The sequence below is a fragment of the Chelmon rostratus genome, chromosome 10, assembly GCF_017976325.1.
Source record: "Chelmon rostratus isolate fCheRos1 chromosome 10, fCheRos1.pri, whole genome shotgun sequence".
In the NCBI taxonomy this organism is placed as follows: domain Eukaryota; kingdom Metazoa; phylum Chordata; class Actinopteri; order Chaetodontiformes; family Chaetodontidae; genus Chelmon; species Chelmon rostratus.
The window spans coordinates 2,125,882-2,146,818 of NC_055667.1; the positions used below are offsets into that span (position 1 = coordinate 2,125,882).

At 42.7% G+C, this 20,937-nt stretch overlaps 3 protein-coding genes across 3 annotated transcripts in view; 1 reads left to right on the forward strand and 2 right to left on the reverse strand.

Moving 5' to 3' along the window:
* Positions 1 to 5,441, forward strand: part of atp2b3b (ATPase plasma membrane Ca2+ transporting 3b) — a 39,051-nt gene extending 33,610 nt beyond the window's left edge. Inside the window, exon 25 of the mRNA XM_041946791.1 lies at positions 5,416 to 5,441. Within this exon, the coding sequence (XP_041802725.1) occupies positions 5,416 to 5,441 (26 nt within the window). The remainder of the gene's footprint in view (positions 1 to 5,415) is intronic.
* Positions 5,442 to 11,602: 6,161 nt separating this feature from the next.
* crebzf (CREB/ATF bZIP transcription factor) lies at positions 11,603 to 16,603 on the reverse strand. The gene is made up of 3 exons (XM_041946614.1): positions 16,447 to 16,603; positions 14,365 to 15,466; positions 11,603 to 13,950 (listed from the first exon to the last, which is right to left on the reverse strand). Exon 2 carries the CDS (start codon positions 15,405 to 15,407, stop codon positions 14,622 to 14,624), a length of 786 nt encoding a protein of 261 aa, XP_041802548.1. The 5' UTR covers positions 15,408 to 15,466; positions 16,447 to 16,603; the 3' UTR covers positions 11,603 to 13,950; positions 14,365 to 14,621.
* A 1,280-nt stretch (positions 16,604 to 17,883) lies between these two features.
* On the reverse strand, positions 17,884 to 20,632 carry las1l (LAS1 like ribosome biogenesis factor). The gene has a single exon (XM_041946106.1). It carries the CDS (start codon positions 20,476 to 20,478, stop codon positions 18,754 to 18,756), a length of 1,725 nt encoding a protein of 574 aa, XP_041802040.1. The 5' UTR covers positions 20,479 to 20,632; the 3' UTR covers positions 17,884 to 18,753.
* Positions 20,633 to 20,937: the final 305 nt, after the last annotated feature.

Consider the following 20,937-nt stretch of genomic DNA (forward strand, 5'->3'; position numbering starts at 1 on the left):
AGTCTGTTTATGTGTGTGCATATGCTGACATATCCGAGAGCCGTAGTTTGACCCGTGTGTGTTTCTCTGTCAGTGTGTGAATGCCGTACGTATGCTTGCGTATGAGTGTGTGTGCCTGCGCGTGTGTGTGCATGTGTGTGGTTGTGCTGTCTCTTCATTTGATTGTCTTCATCCGTCTTCTCAGTTCCCTCTCCTTTACCCTCCTCGCTCCTTTCCCTCCTTCCATTCCATGCTGCTTTTCTCCCCACGTTGCTCCATCACCTGAAAGTGTAGATACAGAGAGGCCCAAGTCGGCGCTGCTGACACCTCATTGTTGTGATCATCCTGCACAGACACAAGACGTTAGCTGGGCTTTCTTTAAGTACTTTGGAAACACATCCTTCTCTCCATCACTCTACATCAATCTATCTATATCAATATTCAGAGCTGCTCATTGCTGCTACATTGGCTGCCTGATAGAAAAAACAGTTCTTTTGACAAAGGTGTGGAAGGAGGGATGAACAGTCAAAGTATGGTACTAGGGTCAGGCCCCACCACTGCTAGCTCATTGCTTGCTATTTCAATTCTTTTCCCTTGAAGAGCGTGTTGTGTCGAAATCTGTTATTCAACAGCAGTATGACACATACTTTCATTGTGAAGTCATCCTCTTGTGGTTCAGTTTCTGATCAGAAACCAAATGAATTTGAACAAACGAACAAATGAAACAAGGAGGGAATGTGAAGGAGCAAGCATTAACCTTGAGTTTAAGGTGACCCAGGTTTGTTTCTCTCAATCACTTCATGTTGTATGGAGGCAGCCTGTGCTCAAATAAAATGTGTTCCCATTTGATTTAGCTTTCAGGATGGGGTTTAGGCAAAAAGCAGTGTTCAGACTGTGTCCAATACATCCAGCCACAGGAAGTATATCAGACTTGATTTTGTTTACTGTAAAAGACATGTCTGGTGATATTCCATCCTTATTGTCCACAAATCCCATGAAAAGACCAAAACCAACCATGAATGTACCAAGTATTGTGTTGTGTGTGTATTGAAACCCTAATATATCCTAGTAATCTGTGTCCTAGAGCTCCATTGTTGTCCAAAAACTATTAGCAAGATGAAGAGCTATGCTAGCGGCTCTGAGAAGTAGACACAGCTTTGAGCTAAATGCTAACTGTTTACCATCTTAGTTTAGAGTGTTAGCATGCTAGCATTTGCTAATTAACACAAAGTACAATTGTGGCCAATGGGAATGTTATTAGTTGTGCAGGTACTTGGCCATATTAGAAGAAATAAAGTTTTGACCTTATGACGGTGCTAGATGAAAAGTTAACGGTCAAAAGCTATGCAAATTCATCCTGAGGGGAACGAGAATATCTGTGCTGAAAGTCATGACAATCTGTCCAATAGTTGAGACATTTCACTCAAAAGCACAAACCATGAATGGGGTCCATAAATGTCTGCACACAATTTTGTGCCGATCCATCTTTAGATAGAGACGTGTCCAGTGAGACCAGTGAAAACCTTCACCTGCTGGTGGCAGGAAAGGAAAAGTCAAGGCACCACCAAGGTCAATATTTGTTGAGTTATTGAGATACCGGTTGTGGACTGACTGACTAACATGCATACAGTCATACAGTCAGGCTGCGAGGCTGAAACACATCCACACACTGTTCTTTTAATGGGATTTGGTACCAGAAATACAGAATATCACCAGACTTATCCTTTAAGTACTTTACTATGGTCTGATGATATACTCTGATATGTGAAGCTCCAAGCAATAAGCACACACTACAAATGATTGCCCATGTGTTATCAGACAGACTAACCCCTCCCTCTGCACTGCTGCTCGTTCACAGTACAGTTAGCTTCAGAGTCATTACATTACCCACTACCCAGAGTTCTTTGCAAAGCAGACCCAGCCCTCAGACTTGGCACTGTGCCCCGTTGCAGTATGAAATGCAGAAGTTCTGACGTCGACACCATCACCCCCCTCATTTTTACAGCCAAATGTATCATCATTGTGTAAGGAATGAGTCCAGGCATATCAGAAACAAACATCTTAAATGTTAAACAGAAATCTCAAAATGCTATAAGTTTCTGTTTCTTCTATCCACCTGAGCTGTGCTGGACCATAGTGATCCCTCTGGATCTTTGGTACTGATCTATGGATCCAGTTTGTTTTCATTTCATACTGGGCTAGTAAATCCCAATAAAGTTTAGATAAGAGATGAGTTCTGTACATTCAGAAAGATTTCAGCCCCTGTTTTTGCTCCACAAATAGTTTATAATAATAATGATAATAATAAAAATAAACTTAATTTATTACATTTATTAAGCACCTTTCATACAAAACATGCAGCTCAACAATGCTGCTCCCCTTCTCAATAAAAAACCATAATCTAGTAAAAAAAAAAGGCATAAAAGACACAAAAATGTCCTTCAAAAACCTGCATGTTTTTAAATGACCTTTAAAGACATCCAAAAGCAAGAATTAGAGGCATTAAAGGTCATTCAGAAACGGCATGTGGGACACCATGTTAAGCATGTACATCTTAGTAAGTGGTACTAGAAAAAGGCGAGGTTAAAGAGATGTGTATTAACTGCTCCATTAATTCCAACAGAGCCGCCTCTCCAGTGTCTTTGGGGAGGCTGTCCCACAGTCTTGGAGCAAAGCTGAAGAGCTATGATGGTATATGAATAGGAGACATTAAGAGAATATGCATTTAATTCAGGAAAGGTTGCTGATATGTTGCCATGAATAAGAGCTCAGTCACATGTCAAAGGGTGGGTGCTGCTCAGAGTTGGGCCACACGGTGGGAAAATGGAGCCATTAACCAGTCATGTACCTCACAGCTTCCAACTGTATTTATGTTGCAGTTTCTTCTCATCAGCAGTTGTTTTGCACACAGCAGCCTCTCTACCTTCCAGCGCCTATTTCCTTCTCGTACTTTAACCATCATCGTTTTTCCATCAAGCACTGCTGAAAGAGCTGACAGGGAGAGAGAAAGAAAGTGGGTGAGAAAAATAAGCAGCACAGCAGTGCCCTGACCTCCAGGCCTCTCTGGTCACACTGTGGGCGTTATATACTCGAAAGTTTACCTCTTCCATGGAGACAAAATGAAAACAAACCAAGCGCTGACGAAGTGAGAAAGTAACATTCTGAAACCTTCTCAGTCTGCATGAGGTGTTTTTCTACTGTCTGACAGGCTCTTTGGAAAAACAGATAAGCACTGAACCTACTGCTTGACCGTCTGTCTGTGTGTCTTTCTGTCTGTATGTCTGTCAGTCTATCATATATGCCAGAGTCATATATAGAGACTCCTAGTAGTAGTTTGGCCAACTGCAGCACTGATCTCCATTCAGCTGCCTGACCATCCACCTTTCATAATCACAGTTTGGACTCCAGTGGGTGCTGCAGTCAACATACAGCTTCTTCTCTGTTGATCTCATTCGACCAAACTGTCTCTATGTAGGGCTCTGCCTGCCTGTGCCTGTCAGTATATTTGCACTGAACTGTCTCTGTTTCGTTTGAGCTCATGCTGCTTCTTTTCCTCTGTTTGGGCTTGGGGGAAGGGTGCATGGACCAACTGCTATGGCAAAGGAATGTGTTTATGCACGCATACACCATCGACTACATAATCCACCTTGAAGTACACTCATAGACCTCACTCTGATGTGTGTTTGTGTGTGTGTGTGAGAGACAGAGAGAGAGAGAGAGACAGAAAGAGAACATACGTGACAAAGATCTGATTCAGCATGACCTGGCTGCCTCTCTATGTGTGACAGGGCTGATGCCCGACTTTCACTTCTGCCTTTGAACCAATCACCTTCTGTTTCTAGAAACCTAACCAATCACATACTGTTCTAACCTGCTGATTCTCTGTGATGTCACCTTTCTGTTTTTGCAAGATTTGTTTTTTTCTGTCCTGCAGCAACTTCATCATCAGCATCATCATCATTTCAATCACTCTGCTTTCCTCTGTCTCTCAATACTGCATGGCTGCAGTACATTTTGCACATGTGCATGTGTGTGTGTGTGTGTGTGTGTGTGTGTGCATGTGCATACGTGCACGTGTGTGTGTGTGCATAGAAGTGCTGACAGACAAGGTCACTGTCTGGGTGTTGATGTGTTTGTGTGTATGAACCAGATCTCTTCAACAAACCCATGATTGACAACTGTGCAATGCATGTTGATGTTAGCCTCCAAGCTGCACAATGTGAAAACAAGTCTGTTGGTTCACTCAGTTATACTGCTGCTGCATGCATGTTTGTGTGTGCGTGTGTGTGTGTGTGTGTGTGTGCGTGTGTGTGTGTGTGTGCGTGTGTGTGTGTGGTCACTGCTATAGGTTCTTGCCAATTTCTTATTTTATTGTACATTAAACTAACACTCACCATTCCTGCTTCTTTTCCATCCCATCTGTGCCTAACATCCACCCTCATCTGTGTGTGTGTGCATGCACGTGATCCAGTGTGCTGAAGTACGAATGTTTTCCCCACACATACTGTATTACCCCCCTGCCACACACACACACACACGTGTGTATGATGTGAAGCGTCTGCAGCTTCTGTGGTCTTTGTGATGGTGGCTACTGAATGCTTTCGTCTTGTGAGGTCCGATTGGTGTGTGAGAACTGACAGAAACGTGTCATAAGCCAAATCATTTTGAAACACTTTGTTTTTTTAACCTTTGTCTGTTGGAGACACACAGGATCAGGTGGACGGTCTGTTGATACTGAATTACTCAAGATGTTTTCTTCTCAAGGTTAAAGTAATAAAATTGCATAGTTTGAGAAATTACCGTGATATCTTCTCATGGAAATACGTGAGGACAAATCCAATTTCTCTCCTGAAACAATAAAAGGAGACACGACTGAAAAACAGACAGCATATTGATATTGAAGTAGTGCAATGGATACACCTGCCTTAAAATTTGGTTAGTTACAAACTCATGCCAAGATGTGTCCTGTCTGAACAAATTCAATGTTCTTATTTATATATTTTTTATGTTTTTGTTAATCCATTACCAGATAAATTCACCTCAAACCTTGTTCAAAGTTGTCTTGCTGAAACATGACTCAGTCCAGCCAATGAGATTATTATTGTATTTTAATATATATATATATGTGTGTGTGTATATATATATATGTATATATATACACACATATATACACACAGTATATTTATGTACATTGTCTTATTTGACATGATTTTTTTATGTAACACCAGTGCAACCAATAGAAGCTATCTTCTACAAAGTTTGACTGAAGCCACCTGGCCCTGAGTGCCTGTCTGTCTGTCTGTCACTCGGTTTGTCTGCTGGAGGACAAAAGCCTGTCTGTCTCTGGGTTTCCCTTGTCTCGTTTTTCACTTTTTTATGTCTGACTTTCTCCTCTCTTTTTTGTGGTCCCTCTCTCGTCTTTCTTCCTTTCGGCAGATGCGAGTGGTGAAAGCATTCCGTAGTTCGCTGTACGAGGGCCGGGAGAAACCGGAATCCCGCAACTCCATCCACAACTTCATGGCCCACCCGGAGTTCCTCATCAACGACCTCATCCACAACATCCCGCTGATCGACGACACCGACGTGGACGACGAATCAGAGCTCAGCAGATACCAGCACCTGCACCCGGCCCTCCGCAAGCCGCCGCCCCCTCCCACCCAGCCCCAGCCCCCAGCACGCAGCCGCCCCACCCGCCCCTACCGCCAGTACAGCCTTCCTGTGACCCCGTGCAACCGAAACAACAACAACAACAGCAGCAGCAGCAGCAGCAGCATCAGTTCAACAACCACCCACGGCAACAAAAACAGCACCAACGCAGTTACCCCCAGCAACCAGAGCCCCCATCACCTCCAACAGCACCATAACCATCATGGCAGAGACAGGCCGGTGAAACCCTCTGCTCCTCACCTGGCCCATCTCTACTGCGTGGAGACCTCCTTATAACTGAGCTGAACATGGGTTGGGGGGAGGAAGGGGAGCGGAGGAGAGGGCTGAGGACTCACACATGACATTTTCATCCAATCTCCCTTACAGCAAGCTAACAGGAGGGAGTGAAGGACGAGGGAGGTACAGGAGGGAGTGGACAATGGCTGGAGACTTCTGCTCGCAACTCCCTGAGAACATTGCGACTTTCCCTCCCTTTGCCCTTGCTCCAGCCCTCTCAGTCTGACCCCCTGACACCACCGCTCCGCCCCCCTCCACCCTCGAACCCACCGCCCCGTCTGTCTCCCTCCCTGAAGAACCGAACCACCCCACCCTGCCTGACCTCACGCACACTCGTCACACGCACGCACAGGTCTGCTCTCGCTGCTTTGTCCTAAGTGACAGTGGGTTGGGGAGGGAGGGGGACGGACATCCAAAAAAAACAGCACATCCCTCAATGCTTCAGTAGAACAGGGCTACGTCAGGGCCAGAGGCTGACTCACTCTGTTTCTATTGGTGTTCATCATTGGTGTTGTTGTCATTACCCACTTACCTACCACCTGTCATGGCACCATAGTCACCACCATCGTTTATCTGGCTAGAATCTACAGCCACTTTTAAATCACCACTTTGCTCGTGATAAGTAAAACGCTTTGTTAAAGCTTTAACTAGACGTCAATCAGTTCCATCCTCTGATTTATTTATTTCTCAACATAATGGTGCTCATTAATTTCTTTGTTTTACATTGGTTTATTCAGTTCTTTTCTCTCTCTCTTACAATGTGTGTGTGTGTATTGTCTTGTCTCTTCTGAAAAAAAAACAAAAACATAACAAAAATAGAAATTGCAAACAAAGATACTGATCATTTAAACCTAATAGTAAACAGAATGGCTGCAAAAAACAACTAAAGAAGGGGGAAAGACATATATATACATATATATATACACAGTATATGTATATATCATTTGAATGTTTGGGAAGCGACAACACAGAAGTCTTTATTTTCATCACTGTTCTCTCTCAGCCCAGCCTGCCCAACCCTTGAATGCCGCCCCATTTGTTCACTTGACCTGTTATCTGTAATTCTGAACACCCTGCTATGAGATGATACAGCGTGTGGGATCTCACATCAATTGTGATGTATACATGTATGCATACATTCGCCCCGTACAGGACTATCTTAACGTACAGCCTCCTGCCATGTTGATGAATCGATGAGGATGTATGGGTTATATCTATGGGCATCACCCGGGGCGAGCTCATGGGTGACATCCTCTTCCAGTCTCTTCACTTCTGTTACGTGTTCCATCATCTTCTCTCTTGCTGTTCCTCTGTCCAGTTTGTCATTTCCTTTGTTCACTTTGTCTCGCCTCATCCCTTCTGGTCTTTCGTCTGCGTGTGTGTGTCTGTCAGCTTTTTTTTTTGGGGGGGGGGGAGCTGAATGCTTGTGAAGCATTAACCCTTTAAATGCCATCAAACACACAATGCACAGGCGATGGCCCTTTAAAACTAACGTACACTCACTTCAAAGCCGTTCCTGTTCACGTGCCATTGGGTCATCTCCGTCGTGTACCAGTGCCCTCTCCATGAGTATTGTGGACAAAGTGATTGTTTCATTTGATCTGTTGGATGTTCGTTCCAGTAATTTTTACAGAGAAGAAAAAATAATTCACTGTTTGATGTTGAAAAGCAACCAACCAATACAGCGATCAGGTCCATGTCTAATGTCAGTGTTCAGTCCTACAGTAGCTTTAGGCCCAAAGCCCGCTCAGATCTATCAGGTATGACCAATGAGAGCTTATGTGTCATGTCCTTGTGTCAAATACTGTGCATTCCCCATCATCATGATGTACAATTAGTTGATTATGATACCCTAAAGGAACAGTTTGACATTTTGGAAAATACACTTACTCACTTTTTTGTCACTTTTCGTGTCTGTACGCCGAATATGTGGCTACAGCCAGCAGCAGGTTAGCATGACTACTGGAAACAAGGGCAGTCAGCCTGGCTCAGTCAAACATTAATAGAAACCTGCCCATCAGCACCTCTATAGCTCACTAATTAACATGTTGCATTTTGTTTGTTTAGTCTGTACAACAACAGGGTCTCTGCAGGTCTTGAAAAACCTTAGAAGGTATTAGAAAGTCTGGAGTTTCATTGCTAAAAGTCAGATATTTTCTCTTGGCTGTCAGGAGACATTAATGCTTAGAAATAAGCAGGATTGTTTTGACAGTGCATTGTGCTGCGGGAGCTTGTTCAGTCTTTTTTGTGGGTGTTCAGTCAGCACCATCAGGCCTGCAGCAAACACTGTCACCACTACTAGCTGCAGCAGCCAGGAAGCTCAGCTTATGGTTGATTTGGAAAAAACTTGAATGAATTATTTTTAATTGGTCAATCCATCCAACTATTTTATGCTGATTGCCTGGGTCCAGGTCTCTTTCATTAAATAAATCATTAGGAATTACTGTTATATACCACTGGAAGTGCTGAAAAATGTCTTCTAATAATAAATCATTCTGGGCCATATTGTCCTTACAGGTTTTTCATCATACTTTGGCTGGATGATGATGAAACATCATAATCTGCATTCTTTGTGCTATTAAAAGGGTCGTAACAAGTCTGACATTTAACCTAGTGAACCCTGCAGTAATCCTGCAAAAACAGACTTATGGTTTTATGGAGAGTTATGTGCCAGATGATTTCTTGGCTGGCCTCAATAACTTCCTTCCTTCCCAGTCTTCTCGTCATAACAGTGCGACACATAACCCCACATAAATCCATGTTTCAGCTCTTGTGTGGTTCTTGTGTGAATGCATAAAGGAGATATGATGTGTTCAGTGAGCTTTAGACGTGCTGGTAGAAGGACTTAGTTACTTTCAGACAGAGCCAGGCAAGCTGTCTCCCAGGCTATATGCTAAGCTAACAGGGACTGGCCTCAGCTTCTCAGTGAATGGACAGATATGAGAGTCGTCAGTCTTCTGATTAAACTCTCTGCAAGACAGCAAATAAGCACATTTGCCAAAATGTTTAATTCTTTCTTTAAGACGCATCATGTTGAAGCTGTCCAGTGTAAAACAGCATAACACGCTGCATGAGCACACCCAGCAAAAAAAAAAAAAAAAAAAAAAGACAGAAAACATACGGATAGCCACCCATGTGACGACGGGTACAGCGTCCTCTACATCGCATTCCACCGTCACCTCGTCGAACTCCACCTCAACATTCCATGGAACATACATTCCAAACCACTGCATCACATTCCAGACTGGGTGTGACAGTGCCCTCCTGTATCCCATGTTGCACTAGGTGTGGGTGAACCGTTGACTTCATGTTGCCTCGGAGCGTGACTGCAATGCAAACCTGGACCCCCCTTCCCTCCCCTCCCCCACAGTTATCCCGCTGACTTCCCTGAGTTATCAACTGGTCCCACTGCCAGAGAAAGGCAAGGGCAGACAATATGCAACAGACTGCCATGTTAACACCTGTACCCAGACGTAGGATTAGAAATATGGCTGATAACACATGCAAACACAGCGCGAGAACATGTCTGTCCTGCTAGTTCTGTTTCAGGATGCACGCAGGGCTCTCTGGGAACACCCTTACCTGTACAGAACTCTGTCTTCTTGAATGCTCATCTTCATCGCCACCACTCTGACCTGACCTGACCTGTCGGAGCGGGCGGGTGGTGACATTGTATTGGTCTGTCTGTTTTGAAGCATGCATTTGGTATCATTAATGTCACTCTTTATGTGTTGGTAAATCATTTAGGCTACTGTCACTACTGTGTGCTATGATCTCTCCACATCTGCTCTCCTCCTCTCTCTCTCTCTCTGTCTCTCTCTCACACACACACACACTCATATCCTGTTCAAGTCTAACCTATTCTATTTCAGCACCTCTTAGCACAGCTCTAAATGCTTTCTGCGGTGTACAAAAACACAGACACACACGCATACATACACAGCAAACAACAGGTGAAAAATCTAGTGGTGTAAATTTGACTGTCCAGTTCCAGCCATCTCTGTCCATCCGTCCAGCCACGTTACATCATGATGTTGTGAGACAGTTTCACAGAAGGCAAAACACCATGTGAAAAAGAATACATTATATTTATCAAATTATAAATTGTACAACTGCACCACTACTGTACAGACCGCCCAAATGTGCACATGTGCATCTTTGATTTACAGGTACTATGTTCCTGTTACACTTTTTATTTTATTTTTTGTTCCTTTTATCCTATAGCTTTTTGTAAAGAGAGGAACAACAAAATGGAAGCGCTTGTATTATATTATTATTATTATTATTATTATTGATTTTCTCCACCAGTGCTCCCACTGATGGAAAAGACAGTTGCACATTCTCCTGAGCATATTATGAGGGCTGTGTTTTCTGTCCACTGAACAGCCCGTTTAGTGTGCAGAGGTGTGGAGATACTTACAGTCTCTTAAGACCAGAGACACCACTCTGTAAATAGAGAACAGGAGATACAAATGTACCTCATTATGATCTAAAGGACTGGACAAAGTGGGGACCCAGGGAGGATGGAGAACTGGAAGGTGATGCAGAGCTAGAGACTGCAGAAGTGCAATGCATCCATGCATTGTGTAGGCTGCTCTTTTAGATCTGCTACATGTATTTACTGCCATGATATGATGAGAAGATCTTAAGGTTTTACATTATTCATTATACATACTGTTGTAAATATTGTGTGTGGAATGGTCCCCCTACTTGCACAATACAGTGCTGTTCTGCAGACAGAAAATGCAGCCTTAACTGTGCTGAAATGAAAAAGACCAAAAAAAGGAAAAAAAATCATAAAGACTATTGAATATATTAAAGAGTTACCTGCCTGTTATTTAAGCGAATAAATATCTATATATGAGAAAGAACACACCTGTATACTGTAGACTAAATCTGTATGGAAATCTAAGAGAATTTAATGGGAATTAAGTCCAACACCTTTTGTCTGTATGAAAGAAAAAAATACATCAAAGTATTCTACAATAATAACTTTGACAAAGTCTGTGTGGTCCTGTGTTGTTTGTTCACAGTGATGCAAGACTGGACATGTTAAACCTCTGAAAAAGTGGCATTTAGTTTTGAAAAATGTGCAGCATTTCTTCTCATCAAAATCAACACCCGTTATGAACATTACCATTGTGGTGTGCCACATCGAGGCGGACTTGAAAAGATGGGACAAGATACATGATATTGTGCTACCAAATAACATTCAGCAAAGTTGTTGTCTATGTGCTGCTCACAGGGAGCAACAGCTGTCATTTACAAAGGTCTTTTTATTTTGGAGTTCGGCACAGTGAGGTTTTTGAGTAACTTTCCCTTTGCCTTACTTTCCTTCCTGTCTTTGTGTTTTCACAACAACATACACAGGAAAACATTTTGGACATAGATGGAATGAGGAAACCTTCATTGGTTTGGAACCAAATATATAAGATCCGGAATTTATAAAAATGAGGAAAAAATATTTTGTGGTATATATTAGTTTAGTGATTTCCAACACAGACAATCTGATGCATCATAGTAGGAACAAAAGGATGATGACATATTCAGCGGTCCCAATAAACCATGGCAGGGAACCAGCATGTATAATCCCAGGACCCTGAGACTGAAGCAGCATTTTTCTCAGACCTGCTCTTTTCCTATTGTGACGAGACAAATACCACAGGAGCAGGGCAGTAGCTGGAACTTTAACAGATGCAGCTTTTATTCATTTATTATTTACCTGCGTTTGACAGCTTGACATCTGCAATAAAAATGTCTATTGGTTTTTAAAACAGTGACTAATCTGAGCCACAATGTCCATCAAGTTACTTTATTACATACCATAACACGAGATCAGATATGCCTCTAGTTTTTTTGGCAAACTGTGAATGAGGACATCTTCTTTTATGTCCAAGACACATTGTGCAACTACACTTCGTCAGCTGTTTGCTACTTAAGTCTCATGTCTTCAGCGTTTGTTTTTGTGTGAAGGAGTCTAAAAAACTTTAGCACTTAAAATGAAGCAAAGCTCTCTATCTGAATCTGGTGTCTTGAATAATTTCTACACCAAGCAGACTAAAAAAAACCCTTTTCCACAAACGCATTCGACATAAATACGCTGGAGGTGAACTCAGAGATCCCTTCTCAGCCCTCAACACCTGCTTGCTGCAAAGAAAGAGTGCACTGTAAAAATCACTCCAGTACAATTTGTCTTGAGTGAATTTGTAGTAACTGCATTGAAACCATGACCAAAGGGTCTGTCCGCTTTAAATGCACTCAGTATTTGAAAAGAATGCACCAAAGACGCCGCTTAACTAAAACAGCCTATTCATGTGAAAGTTGTCAGCACTGCTACAACCAGCGGGTAGTATTCGTTTACCGTTCCGGTCGGCACTTCATGACTTCAATGAGCAATCAGACACTCTACGTGCATCAGCAACTGTTTGTGGGAACGTCTTTAAGATCTGAGCAACCTTGTGACATCTCTGCAGTTGTGTTTATCTGGCGGTATAATTCTTTGATAGCTTAAAAGTCTGACTTGCTGTCATGGTAACTACTGTCTCTAGGTTAGAAATGTTAAATCAATAATGCAACAACAGTATGAACATCACATAAACAGTGGTGTTCCTGTCTTCCAAGCATCAGAAGTGATAAAACACATGAGGGGATGAACACTCAAAGCCAGTTTCCAAAATTGCCATTTGATTTTATGACTGCTGCTGTCCAAATGACCCTGACCATGTGACACTACCTGCCAACCTGACTGTCCAGGGACAGTCACAGTGATGTGTACTAGTCCGCTGACTCAGAATGCACAGCTGGAAACAAGACAACAGCTTTGTGCTGAATGATGGTCCTCAGCCTTTATTGGGCCACCATCCCCTTACTTCTTATCCTCGTCCCCTACCAGCCATTAGCAAATAAAATGTAGATCTTGTACTCTGCTGCGTTGTGATTTGTAGGACTATTCTTTTAATCAAAATTTTAAACACAGGAATGTAAGACACAGTAATTTAGATATTACGAGAAATGGCACATGAAACTAATGCTATTCCAACATGCGTGCACACCGCTGGTGCACGGTGTATCCTTGGGAAAAGCGAGTGGGACACAGTAATCATCATGTGGGGACATGTTATGATATTCTGACATCCTGTTGCAGTGAAGGCAGCACAGATCTGCGCAACAGAAAGTTAACAGACACGCTATAAAGTCGTCGCTATGGAAACGATACCCTGTCTCATAGTCGCATTGGTGTAAACCGGCAGGTTATCACTGAGCCCCAACCCCCGATGAGAAACGCTATCTGAAGCTGTGTATGAGCACTAAACCAGTAATTAACTCATTATCGTGTTTGCACTACTCCCTGCAATACTTGAAACTGTTCTGCTAACCAAATAGTGCCGAGTACGCCAACATCGATTATTGATTAGACCCGTTTTCACTTGATTTGATGGATTTCCATCAAATGAGGTCTGTCATTTTTTTGGACAACCTTTACCAGACTTGACCCAAATGTTCAGGAAAAGTAAGACCTTTATCGGCAGAGAGAATGCTGTTCAGAAAGAAAAAGAGAGATGCATTAATATCAAAAGTACAGAACAAGACACAGTAGATATTTTTAACTCAAACATAAGCAAAATACAATTTATTTGTCCAACATTTCTTCAAGGTCATTTCCCTCAAACAATACATATTCAAAATTATATACACATTTACATTTTGTTACACTTGATCCAAACTGGCAATTTCACCACTTAAAGCAGATCATTTTGGATGTATTTAATGAATACATTCCAATATGTCAATATATACAAGACATAATTATGAGACTATTAAGCCTCAAGTAGCATTTCTCCAAGTGCCAGCCTCCCAAAAATGCTGCATGAGCTACGTTGACAAGATCAACAGCTACAAATGTTGTGGAGTATTGGTAAAATATAATTTAATGTATACCATTTGTTACCGATACTACCTTTAAAAAAAATACCAGGCCGCGTTGGCAGCTGCTTGTCCAGCCTCTTCACCTTCCACCAGCAGAATCCACTTTAGCATAAAGAAAAATAGGTGGCGCTAAATTAAAGTATTCTTTTGTGCAATGGTGCTGGTTCACAAAGAGATGAATTCTTACCCAAAGAAAAGTTTATCCAGACTTATCTTTTTCCATGGATTATTTAATTTCCAATTTGACAGCTGATTCAAGAATACTCTTTGTGGACCTTCACCTTTATCTTAACATCATTCAAGATACTTTGATTTAATTCTTAGTTACATGTTAAGTAAAATCTAATAATGTTCTATTGCAACAAACAATACAGAAAACAAATTATCTAAGTACTCAAAATCCACTCACTGGAACCAGGAACTGTATGAAAAGAGAAGTAATAAGGTGGCTGCTGAACGCCTCAAGCCTGTGTAAAACAACAAAAAAAAAAAAGAATTTTCTTGTCTGATCCTTACCATGGAGTCAAGCAGGTAAAGGTGTTCAGAAAGCCACTCATCCCGCATGGTGGACCAACCATTACCTAGAAGAAACTGTCAACAAGGTTTAGCAGTAACGTGTACTCAATCCATCATCACACAAAAACATATGACACTGAGCAGTTCTTAGGTAATTTAACTAATTCAACAGTGTTCATCCACCCTCAAGAAGTTCAGTACACTGAGCCTTATCAAGTTCAGTCTCAATATCTGAAAACAGAGATAGGTACTTGACCCTACATTTTGAACGATGTGCTTGCACTTTCTGCACACTTAGTGCAGAACTCCACCGAGACATGGTTCTTGTCCACATGCAGACACACGCCGCCAGATGTCTCTTTCTCCTCCACTTTCACACGCTTCCTGGGTAAGGCGTAGTCATGGTCGTTTGAGTCAGGCCCCTGGAAAAGTGAGGAAGATAATTTCATCCCATTCACACCGCTCAGCCTGGACAAGAGCTGGGCTAACATGCTCTCATTGGCCAGCACAGCCCTCAGGTACCTGGTCTCATCTTCCAACTCTTCCACTCTCTTAGTCAGCTGGGAATTTTCCTGTTTGAGTATGTTATTTTCTGCTGACAGGGTGCCAACTTTCTTCTCCAAGCCGCTGACATATTCCTTCTTCTTCAGACGATTCAATCTGGCAGCAATGGCATTTTTGTTGATCATGTGGATTGACTGGCTTTGCCTATTTTTGATCTTTAAGGCAGATGACATTCTCTCTGGAGATGAAGCCAATGAAGCTTCGATCCCAGAATCTTGATCCTTGGCACTGCACACACCAAGATCATCCAAGTCAATGTCGAAGAATGGGGACGTGGTATTTCTTTCAAGTGTCCATTTTAAATCGTCGATTGCAAACAGGTCCTCTAGCTCTATTCCAGCACTGTCAACACTGTCAGCAGGGAACCCCTGAGGCGGACTTGGGAGATCTTGGTCAGTTTCCACTGAATCTCCCACTTCAATCTCCAGGGACTGCACCTCTGTGTTGTTCATGGTGCGGCCTCTCCTTCTGGTGATCATTGTGGTTTGACAATGGGACCCCAAGGACACTGTCCTAAAGATATCTCGTAATTTCTCACCTGGGGAAACAAAGAAAACATATTATTAGTGAGAAATCCTGCAACAGTACCATTTATTAAGAACATATATCGTTTTAATACATATTTAAATCAGTGTATCCCAATAAAGACTGTTGACTAAAAACGTGAACACTTTTGTCCATTTCATAAAATTCGCGCTCACTGTGGACTGAGTGGTAAATTGTAATGAGTATTAGTCAATCTTGACACTTGATGGACTAAACGATTGTTGGCACGTGACGTTAGCAACATTTGAGCCATTAAGTTGGCTTGGCACCGTTAACCTTAGTCATTCGAGAATATAAATATCAATGAAAGTCGTTACTATCCACCAAACATTTAAAACTGCGCAAAATTGCTTTGAGCTACTCGACATACTCTTTAGACCGTGACCGGTTCTCTCGACATCCTCCATTTTCTGAAAAGCGCATAAATGGCTGGAGAGTGTGTTGGCTAAACGCACTACCAACGTAACTGGCTGACTTCTAAAGAAAGGCCCAATTGCATTAGCATAAAGTTATACAATGTTTTCCAATGAACGCTCTTCGATGCATCCTGTCACCATACTTCCCTACAAACTTTCCGCACCGTTACAATTCTTTACAGTTAGCAACTTAATGCACGCGACAAAGAATAACACACGTTATGCCTAACGTTACGCGCCCTAACATTAGCTTGCTAACAAGGCCAAGAATATACAGGCTGCACACTTGCTTTAGCATCCAGCTAACGTTAAAGTCAATTGAATGTGGTTGAAACAGAGAAATTCTGGATTTTCTGGTCCATTAAAACCAGTCAGCAACTACCCAAAGTGACACTGTCTATCTCATTTGCCTGATTATCCTGAACTATTTAATAGACAGGTGCCTGCGCAGTATTCGTTAGCTGCAGCTAACTCAACTAGCTAACGTTAACTAAAGCCACGAGGCCTTAACCAAGACAATTCAGGAATGACGCAGCATCTTCAACCTACAACTTACCGTGCTGTTTGACAAAAATAAGCAGTAATAAACCCCTGGAACCGAGTCCTTCGATTAATCTGTGCCGGCTACGGAAAGCTTCCTCAACCACCCACACTTCGCAAACAATAACGCGGTTTAACGACTGCAGACAACACGAACTCCGAGCAGACGGACAACTTCCGGAGGATGTATTCAAAATAAAAGCCCGACTGGAATTTTCTTAATGGACAGGAACTACATTTCACATTGCACTTCATTCATACAATCTCAGAGATGACCGCAGGTGTCCAGAACTCTCTGATAGTCTCACAAGAAATTTCAAATTATAAGCTTCATTCAAGTTCAAGTCAAGCAAGTTACATGACTGTTGTGTTGCACAGTATTGCAGTTGTAATTTATTGTTCCTATTTGCACCTTTATTGTTCTTATTGTTCCCCCTGGTGTGTTCTGTGTGTGTGCTAAGAATCTCTCTTGTTAAACGGTGCTTGATGTTTGTATTTTCACTCTGTCATTTAACTTCTTTGTCCTGAAGCTACTATGTTGTCTGTGTTTCCCCTTACAGAGGTATAGAGACGCAGCACAAAACAGAAAGGTTGAACATTTTTCAGTGTGAAGTTCAATTTTAGCTTTCATTATAACAGCGGATCCATTATACAATTTGCCAAAGCAGGTTGTGACAGCACAAACATAACTCGTCCCTTCATGGGGTAAACAAGTTGGCCCTTGTGTTATTTTAAGTCACTTAGTGTGAAAGTGTGGTATGGCAGCTGCACGGCACAGGAGAGGAAACAACTGGCACTGGTGGTTAAAACTGCACAGGGCATCGTGGGCTGCCCCCTCCCTGACCTAGACTCTTTATATGAAGGCTGGGTCAGGAAGAGGGCGAGATCCATCGCCACGGACCCCAGCCATCTGGGCCACAGACTGTTTGTACCGCTTCCATCAGGAAAGCGGTACAGGAACATCCGCACCACCACTAACAGACTGAGGGACAGCTTCTTTCCCAGAGCTGTTAGAGCTATCACCCCCAGCAGCCCCTCACTGGAGTGAGAGACTGTGAGAACTGTGAACCACTGCACACTGCACTATTACACCTACACCTTCATTGCCTTAGTATATTTTCATCTCTTGTATATTTTTATTGCATGTATACATATTTTTATCTGCATGTTAGTTTATTCTAGTATCTTTTTTTTATTTTATTACTTTCTTATATTTTTTATTGTTTCTTACATGGGGGTTGCAATACAAATTTCATTGACATGCTTTGCTCAGTGATAATAAAGACGATCTTGAATCTTGAATTTTGCTGCTACCAATCTGAACCCCCCTCTTAAACAGAGTGCCTGCTCATGCTGCGATTAGCTATTCTCCACAAAGAGACATCCTTCAAACCAAACCAAAGCTGCAAGCACCATAAATGTTATGCTCTGAAAGAACACAATCATATTCCTTTAGTGGAATAAGGTTTTATTGAACATAAGTACACAAAAGATGATGTATTATACAAAACCACCAACAGGGTTTTCAACTAAAAGGCATCTTCTCCAAAACCATCTGTAGAGAACAACAACTGTGATAACAGTACAAGTTGTATGGCTGATGTTAAAAAGCACCCTCACTGTACTCCTGATGCACCATTATAATGAAATAAATATATCCCAGTTCATGCAGCATATGATGCTTTATAGGATATATAGTCTGCACTAGTTCCACTTTCGTCTTAACCACACAATAGAAGTATCATAGACACAACATGTAGATGATGGCTTTTCAAATGCTTTATAGTAGGGCTGCCACTAAAAGTTATTTTCAATCTTAATGAGTTGGCTGATTATTTATTGGATTAACTGATTAATTGTTTTGTCTACAACATGTCAGACACTTGAAAATCTTGATTTTGGACTGTTGGGCAGATGAAGCCAGTCATTTGAAGATGGCCTTGGATTCTGGGAAGTTGTAATGGCCAGTTTTCCCTCTGTTGTGACTTTTAACTAACCGAGAAAACAATCAGCATCAATTTGTAATACGAATAATCATCAGTTACACTCCCAGACGATATAAAACAGAGAAAATCATCAAATTCTCACATTTAAGAAGCTAGAATCGGCAATATTTGGCATTCTATCTGATAAATGACTTTTATGTCAATCATCTAATCTACTCCTTTACATTTTTGTTTTATCTGACAAAAAAGTCTATTTAGTATTGAAGTTGACACATTTTGAATCTTTTCTTTTTTCCAAGTGTCAAAACAACAGAGAGCACAAGTTCAGTAATGTGCCATCAGTGACAGGTCTATATTTCACAGTGTTTCAACATGACTCAAAAAAGTTGCAGTCCAGATTTAAGCTTGCTAGCATCACCATGGGTCCAAAGAAGGCCATCAGCTGTTCTCACTGGTACAGAGACTCCTGGGGCATTGTGTGTTGTGTTGCTCTCTAACTCCACTGGCTGGTCAAAGACAGTCATTGTTGAGTAGTTTTCCACCATGAGGCATGAAGGGTCATCTGATTGTCCAGGGACTTTACCAAGAGGGTAGTTCTTCCACAAAACCTTATCAACGCACACCTGCCATGGTGAACCTCTGAGCAATTTTGCTTTTTCAGCCTGAATATCTGCCCATTTGTACTCCTGGGAGGACTCGCTTCTCTCCGAGTCAGCTGTGGAACGCCAAGGATGGCTGTGGCGCCATGAATGCTGGAGCTTCTCAAGCAGACACTCCAGTGTGTATACTGGCTGTTGTTTCTGCTGCGGAGAAGAATCAGATTCTCGGTGTGCAGTCTGTGTGTAGATGGAGCAGAGCTGGAGCAGCCTCTGTCGCGTTTCCAGAGGGAGAGGATGCTCCATGTCATCCAGGATTAACTGGAGCAAGTGAGGCGTGCTGGTACAGGGAGCATCCAGGCATGCTGAGAGCAGCTGCTGCCACCGCAGCTGGATGCGGTTTACAAAAATCCTGTCCTTCATTCTGGCCTTCTTCTGTACCTTTGTCTCAAAATGGTATTCAAATTTGTTGCTGTTACAGAAAATGATTTCTGAAATCCAAGCAGAAATATAGAACGCCCTGTGATTACTCTGCTCTTTGGCAAGCAGCTTCAGTTCAACAAAGAGCTTCTCCAGAAGGAGGTGAATAAAGGACGGAGAGTTGAGCATCTTCAGGAGGGGCAGCCAGAAACGCATCAAGGTTTGAGGGAGTCTAGGTTCAGTGGGATTATCACTGTCACTGTCACAGCCTAATGATTCTAGTTGTTCAACAGTGGGAACTAGAAATCCATCTTCCAACAACACATCAATCAGCAAATCGCTTGAGTCCAAAGCAAACTGCTTGATCTCACCTAGTAACCAGCTCATGTCTGCAAAGGGGGCTGGCCACAAGCTCTTCTCATTGTCTTCAGGCGGGCCATCCAAAGCCTGGTACTGCTCCTTTTCAAAGGATATCAGAAGCTCTCGTGCCCTCTTGTAGGCTTCCATTTCTTTTTGCCTTGCAATGAGCTCGTCCTCTTGTCGTTTTAGGTCAATTTCTTCATCCTCTCTATCCAGCTGTGATTCCCAGTCCTCATTAGGGCCTCCTCCCAGCTGCCTGGACCAGTACTCCTGCTGGAGCCACTCCAGAACCACCTTGCATCCCTTTCGACACCATTTCAAGGTAGGGAGCTTCCGGTGTGTGAAATCATGCCTCAGGTCTACAACCCACTCTGGGATGTTTAGGTTTCCAGCCAGCCGCCGGAGTGGACGGGCTACTCTCCCCTGCTGGCGCTCGGTGATCAAATTGACAAACCTCACCAGGGCCGCTCCATAAAGCAGGACCAGCTCGTCTCCGTCCAGCTGTCCTGACCTGTCCAGCACCTGACACCTCACCAGGTCCGCTGTGCACTCCACTGCGACGGGAGTGTTGTTGGCATACCTGCCTTTCCAAGCTGATATCCTCTGCAGTGCATACCTCTGTAAGGCGGGATCCTTCGAGTACAGATACTCCAGAACTTGATCCCACTCAGCTTTGTTGACCCATGCCACCACATGGCGTTTTTTCTCTGAGCTCGTCTTCTTCATTCTGATGGCGGACGCTGCGTACGGTGCACTCACGTTAACACCTTATACTCATAACGCTCTTATAACGCCGAGAATTTGCTGACTTCTGACAGACAGTGTCACAAAAATGACTTTATCTTGCAGTGTGAGACCGCTCACAGCTATCGATTGTTTCTCATCCCGGAAATGATTTATGCACTTCTTCTTCTTCTTTGAGATTAAGCGCAGCTGTTTCCCTTAGTGCTGCGCTGCTGCCACCTTCTGGAGTTAACTGCTGCACCGCCCGGCTTTCTCTCTGGTTAATCTTTCTTGCAACTAGCGGGGACATGTTCTGCTGTTTCTGGGACCTGACAGTCTTCACAAGATGCTTTTGCTGCATAATCGAATCCCCTTTTTTATTCTCACATTTCTCACTCTGCTCTGAATTGAATGTAAATGTCTTTCCCATTCTGGTGTGCTGGTGCCAGTCTTTATTGTTTG

Coding starts and splice junctions, on each gene's coding strand:
- crebzf (XM_041946614.1), bottom strand. CDS start 15,407: ATGATCACCAGAAGGAGAGGCCGCACCATGAACAACACAGAGGTGCAG.
- las1l (XM_041946106.1), bottom strand. CDS start 20,478: ATGAAGAAGACGAGCTCAGAGAAAAAACGCCATGTGGTGGCATGGGTC.